Source organism: Octopus bimaculoides, chromosome 8 (genome assembly GCF_046866305.1).
Source record: "Octopus bimaculoides isolate indiv1 chromosome 8, ASM4686630v1, whole genome shotgun sequence".
Taxonomy (NCBI): domain Eukaryota; kingdom Metazoa; phylum Mollusca; class Cephalopoda; order Octopoda; family Octopodidae; genus Octopus; species Octopus bimaculoides.
Window position 1 is genome coordinate 29,223,314 of NC_142935.1, and position 7,040 is coordinate 29,230,353.

Below are 7,040 nucleotides of genomic sequence, written 5' to 3' on the forward strand. Positions count from 1 at the left end.
TATATATATATATATATGTATATATATATATATATATGTATATATAATATATATTATATATATATATATTATATATATATATATTATAATATATATATATATATATATATATATTATATATATATATATATATATATATATATATATATATATATATATGTATATATATATATATATGTATATTATATATATATATATATATATATATATATATATATATATATATATATATATATATATATATATATAATATATATATATATAGTATATATATATATATATATATATGTATATATATGTATATATATATATATATATATATATATATATGTATATATATATATATATATATACACACATACACAATGGGCTTTTTTTTCAGTTGGTATCTACCAAATCCACATGCAAGGCTTTGGTCAGCCCAACGCTGTCGTAGAAGACATTTGCCCAAGGTATCACACAGTGGAACTGAAACTGGAACCATGTGTTTGGGATGCATGCACCTTACCACACAGTTGTATCGAAAACCTTTTCAGGCTTGTACTAAATTATTTCCTCCACTATCTCCCTCGCCACCACACACACCCAGCCATCATGTATTGTAATGAATATAATATAGTTACGTTTTCTAAACTCTGTTAAACAAAACTTAAATAAATTTTCGTTTTACTGCTTTTTACTTGCACTGATCTGTAAATACAGTGGTTTATGAGAAAAATTCTGTCAACAATTTAGGTAAGATGCATTTCCTGTGTTCTGAATAACGCTCGGAATAACGCTTCATTAAATGAAAGAAAAAAAATCATAGTTCCTGATTAGTTTAGAATTCCAACCCATACCATTAAATAATGATGATGATTGTGACAATGATGACGATGATGATGATGATGATGAAAATGATGATGATGAGCATAATGATGATGATGTGTATAATGATGATGATGATGATGAGCATAATGATGATGAGCATAATGATGATGATAATAGTGATGATGATGATGATGACGATGATGGTGATGGAATGATGGGTTGTGGTGGTGATGCTGATGATGATGAGGATTAACTGAAACATATGAGAAGGAGGTGGAATGGATATTTTAATTAGAAATACATTAAAGAAAGAATTAGATAAAATTTTTAAAATAGACGCTTCTCTTACAATGTTTATAATTCTGATTTTGCTTCTCTCATTTAGAATGCAGAACTTCCAACTAATTAAAACTCTCCATGTCAAAAATTAACATGTAGCAAGTGTTGCAAAATGATTAGTTGTCATGTAGCCAAGTGGTTAGGGTGTTGCACTTATGATTGCAAGATCGTGGTTTCAATTCCAAGACCAGGTGGTGCATTGTGTTCTTGAGCAAAACATTTCATTTCACACTGCTCCGTTCCACTCAACTGTAAATGAGTTCCAGCAATATCTGGGAAGTTAACCCTGAGATGGACTGGCATCCTGTTCAGGGGGAATGGTGTCATCTCTGTCACTTATATGCCATAGAAACCAGTTTACTGACCCTTTGAGTCCAATGACTTGATATAGTACCTGCTTTACTTATTCGCTGATGTAACAAAATTTTCAGAAAACTACAAACTTACATCTCTTGACAAATATATCAAGACAAAGAGACTCAAACATACACACACTCACACAAACACATATATGCATACATATATACATATGTACATACTTATGTACATACATACATCCGTACATGGTGGTTGTCTACTCCTTGTGCAGAGTTTGACCACCTCCTGTACTTACATCTTAGAACCATCATGGTATCTGATGTGGCTTTTTAAACCAGACAATGTTCTGAAAAGACACCCACATAGATTGCATTTCCAATCTGGACCGTCAAGAGCTGCAGATAAGTTCTGCTCTTTGTATATCTTAAAATGTCTTTTGAGGCCTCCGTTGGATTTGCAAACCTCCAGGCATACACTGCATTCAAAGGTGTGCACAGACATATAGTCAGAATAGTTGATGGAAGTTCATTTTCCATGGGTTTGCAAATGAGATTTGAGCCCAGCAAAAGAAAGGCATGGTCTGTCACAAGTTGTGCACACAAAAAGGTCATTGTCATTCACCTTCTTGATCGTAACATTCTTCCTTAGATCTCGTTGGAGTCTTACATGCGTTATCCTGACCTCTTCAAACGCTTTCACTCCACTCCACCCTTTTGTTTGCCATCCAGCTCGATCTGAAGCAAAGCTTTCTATGTCTTCTGGAACCATTCCAAGTGACTTCATAGTAGTCCTTATGCCGCCCTTAAACCTTTTTTTAGGTTTACGCCGATAGCATTCCCCCACTGCAATAATAATAAATAATAAATGCACCCTTTTAAAGCCTAGCCAGGCTTATGGGCCCGGTTTCCCAGTTTCTATGGTGTATGTGTTTCCCAGCTGGACAGGACACCAGTCTATCGCAGCGTTACTCATTTTTGCCAGCTGAGTGGACTGAAGCAACGTGAAATGAAGTGTTTTGCTAAAGAACACAATGCGTTGCCCGGTCCAGGAATTGAAACCACAATCTTACGATCATGATGCTGACACCCTAACCACTAAACCACGTGCCTTCCCCCCTCTGCAAGCTCAACTTAAAACAGCTGTTTCGGCATGCGTCCATCTACCATTTGAATAATATCTCATTTGGTTCCTCAAAATCATAGCTTTAATTAAGCTGATGCCTGCAGATGCAGGGACATCTGTGTTTGGAGTAAAAGAACTCCATTTAATGTTTAAAATGTGATGAAGGCATTTTTGGTGGAATTGTTTAAACAATTTAAAATGCCTTTCATAACAAGTCCATGTTTCACAAGAATACAACAAGGATGGTAAGACAAATGATTTGTAAAGAGCCAGCTTTGTATTGTTATTTATATGTTGCTGGCACCAAACGCATGACTCCAAGCCACCAAATGCTTTTGCTGCTCTTTGAATTCACAGATGCATTTCTGTATTTAAACTCAGAATGTAAAGACAGATGAAATGCTGCTAAGAATTTTGTCCAGCTTGCTAACATTTCTGGCAGCTCACCATCTTGATACAAATAAATATTAGTTGGTCCCTACAGTCATGGAAAAAGTTTAGGTTAAGGATCGTTTGGAAATTTTATTTGATTCAGCACATGAGTTTAAGAAGTATAAAGATCTTTTGTTGAGGTTTTGATTTGGAGAAACTTAAGATACTTTGATTTGAAAATAATATAATTAAATTTCAAAATATAATAGAGTTTAGAGTAATGAAATTGAAGCTGGGAATAACCTGTGCCTTAGTTATTGTGTCATCATTCATTTGTTCATTAGATAATTCTTTCTAACAGAAACATGAAACATTAAGAGTTTTTAGTGGTAAAGAAATGTAGATTTGTGTCTTATAATAAGTCTACAAAAATACAACATTAATTCATTGAATTTCTATTGATTTAAGATTAACAACAAGAGTGAAATAAAGCAATAATAATTGGAACTGCCACCAGTTCTTAAATGGAGTTTTTTAAAGAATTTAGTGTTGCATCATGGAACTTACAGTACAAAGTCTCTATTACAAGGACAGAGAAATGAGATTGTGCAGTATATATATGTTTCCTTATAATATGTCACACAATCAACATTATAGAAGATGTAAGTCTTTAATGTACCATTTAATGTTAACACAAATCTTAATTTTACAAGAATGGAAAAATGAGATATGCTGTACAATCACCAGTGAAGTCCAAATAGAACCTGTGCCCTGTTTGTAGTTTACCAGTGCCCTTTCACGAACCCTAACGAAAATGCTTTGAATTGAACATCCTTCTGAAAATCTTCATCCCCAAAACGAATGAGAGATGAGATATTTTTGGACTGATTTGAAACACTAATTTTCCATTATTGGATTTATCTGATTTGATCGATGTCCAAATATAATAATAATTGTTATTATTATATCTGTGTTTGTTTTGATATTAAGAATGAAAAAAAAAAAAATCAACTTCGTAAAACATTTTGGACCTGGCTTTGCGTCTCTTTAGCAAATTTCGTTTCCCGCACGTGTGGAGAAAATACGCAAAACCTAGAATCTATTTGGGAAAGATTCCATCCATCAATTTGGAATGTGGTATTTTAGACGAGAACTCAAAGTTCAAATTAGGTGAGTGTATTAATGAAAAGAATCTCCGAAGTAACCAGATACAGAATATAAAATTAATAGGTGTCTAGAATAGGTAGGCTGGATTATTATTTATCTTTCATTAACCAATGCAGGGGAAGAGAGATAATTTCGTTTGTTTTATTTTTTATACTTATACGTAACCTTGTTCTTTTTTTCTTGTCTTATACTTTTTGGTCACACAGTGTCTACTAACAATGGTAACAGTTGAAAAGATACGAGGATCATGTAATTATAGGTGGGGAAAGTCAGAGAATACACTTCGAGATATTATTATCTTCTAGAGAGAATTATATTAAATACAACCAAATTAATTTAAACAAATTGTGATAAAAGAGATATTTTAAACATAAATTATGGTGAGCATTACACAGCAAGAGATAAGTTCTCAGTAATCTAAGACTGCGACAGGAGTTCAACTGTCAATTAACATCGCTCATGATTGGAGACAGGAATCTCGTCACTTGACATTTATCAAAAATAAAGATTTTCTGTGAAGTAATCAGGAGAACTAATATACTTTAAAAACTAAATTTATGTTGTTCTCTTAAACATTTTACAATTCAAACTCAACAAGTTGAAAGTATTTGGGTTGCATAGATATTTTAAACAGAAATTGGTAAAATCTGAAAAGGAAACAAATAACAATGATAATAATGAGTAGAAAACCTTTAGATTTCTCACCTATTATTTTCGACAAACGATCCCCTAGTCCGTAGTTCAGCATTATACCACCTCTAAATAGTCCATAATGTATAGAACCTCTATATCGCCGTGTATCTGTTGCGTTGTTTTCTCCTATTAAGAGTTTTGGATGGACACACACCCAGTAATCTGTAGCTAAAGACATCATTAATGTGACGGTACCAACTGTAATAAATAACAGTGTAAAGCCAACAAACGGACGCTTTTTCTTCTCCATTGATTAGATGTCAAACTTGTTCAAGTGATTCATTTACATTAGCTCCTTTTTTTTGTCTTGTCTTATAAAAACATATATCGTAAAGGAATCAACAATTATTCTCCCTTCATTTATGATTCTGTCAGATTTTTCCGCCTGTAATTTCTAATTTTGTTGTCTAGATGTTAATTATTTCCTCTGGAACACGACCTTATTACCATGACGATGATATATATTTTAAATAAACGAAATAATTAATGAGTTCATTGATCTATTGTAACGCAGTTTCTCTCTCGTGATATAAGTTATCCTCTTCATTAGATTCAATATATGACAATACTCGCTGACCTGACCCAGAGAACTGAATTGAACAAACTAACGCTTTAAACTAAAAGTCTTAACTGTTTACGTATATTTACATTGATACAAGTAGTCAACGGATGATGCTAACTGTTATCATTGATCGTAGTATCTCTCAGGTTAATCAATTCACCTGTGACTTCTCACTCATTAACACGATCTATTTATTTAGTAAATCCGAAAGTTAATGAAGTCGGTTACGAAATTTAATATATTAATTCAAATGGTTAAAATAATCCAGTTTTCATTATGTTAACGGGATTAAAAAGAGTACAAAAATCGTATAAAATTTGATCTGTTTATTATTTACAATGAGAAAAGCTAAATTGTAAGAAGTGATTATGTTAAACGAAATACTGTGCTAAGCCAGACACAAGACTAGATTTTAGAATGTTGCTGTTTTATCCTACATATAATAACCCAAGGACAAAGCTAATAGTTTAAACTTATTTAGTTCTCTAATCATCCAAAAACTATAGTTTATCTGCTGTTTTTCTCTTCTTTCTTTGGTGTAGACGTTGCCTTTCATCTCTCCAACTGTAATAAAATAAGTACTGTCATGTACGGGAGTTGCTTCAATCGACTGTATTCTTCCTTGGATTAACAGGATCGTTAGAGCTACTTATACCGAGTTCAAATACTGCCAAGGTCAAGTTTACTTTGTATCCTTTCAGGGTCAATAAAATAAAATACCAGTCAATACTGGGTTCGTTTGGTTATTTCATATAAAAGTATCATGATGTGAATGGAATAACAATGGAAGATTAAAATCAAGGCTTCTTTTTGCTACATATTTGTGGCTATGGGCAAAAGAAATCGTCATCATAATCGTCATCATCATCGTCATCATCATCGTCATCATCATCATCATCATCATCATCTTTGCAGTTGTATTTGTAATTGTATGGTAGAGAGAGATTAGATAGCTGAAAGATGACCTAAAGGCTTTAAAGTAATGGTTCTTAAACTAAGTTATTCAAACACATTCTAGTTGGTCACAAGACTTTTTTTTCCCCCCCCTGACGACCCCAAATAATTAAACTTCCAAAATTAATCCCACTTATAAGATTATCAGTAGAATAAGCTGATTAGAATATCAGCTTAAAAAAAGAACAATGAAAAAAAGGATAAAAAGCTACTACTTCAAAGTATGCATATTGTTTTGTCCTTTACTCATTTAAAATAAATCCTGCTAAAGTTGTGTAGTGAAACTAACACCTCGATCGCCATTACATACAAAACTACCTATCGCCATTAGATACAAAACTACTATCGCCATTCTTCCCATTTAAATATAAACAAACGCGGGCGTAGCGGAGAACCCATTCCTTGTCATCACGTGACTGATTATTATTCGAAGCGGCAACTTCTTCGAACCGTTCCCGCCAGAACGCAAACTGACCAATCACGGCCCCTAATAAGGTCACGTGATAGAGTATTTTTCTGAAGCCTTCGGGAGCCGATAGTTTGTTATAAATAGCTTTAACTCGGCGGCCAAATTCGTCTCGGTTCAGTTTCTCTTTGAGATCTGTTCCGTGTACCACACGACAGCAGCAGCAGTTCCAGCGACACATCAACAGCTTCGTCCAACGATGACCACCCACCGCCGTCGTCACATCAGCAACACGAG

The 7,040-nt window shown here is 33.4% G+C and overlaps 1 protein-coding gene across 1 annotated transcript in view; it reads right to left on the reverse strand.

The window, feature by feature from the left end:
• The window catches only part of LOC106880875 (clarin-2), a 36,352-nt gene extending 29,586 nt beyond the window's left edge, over positions 1-6,766 (reverse strand). Inside the window, exon 1 of the mRNA XM_052970000.2 lies at positions 4,834-6,766. Within this exon, the coding sequence (XP_052825960.1) occupies positions 4,834-5,071 (238 nt within the window). The 5' untranslated portion in view covers positions 5,072-6,766. The remainder of the gene's footprint in view (positions 1-4,833) is intronic.
• Positions 6,767-7,040: the final 274 nt, after the last annotated feature.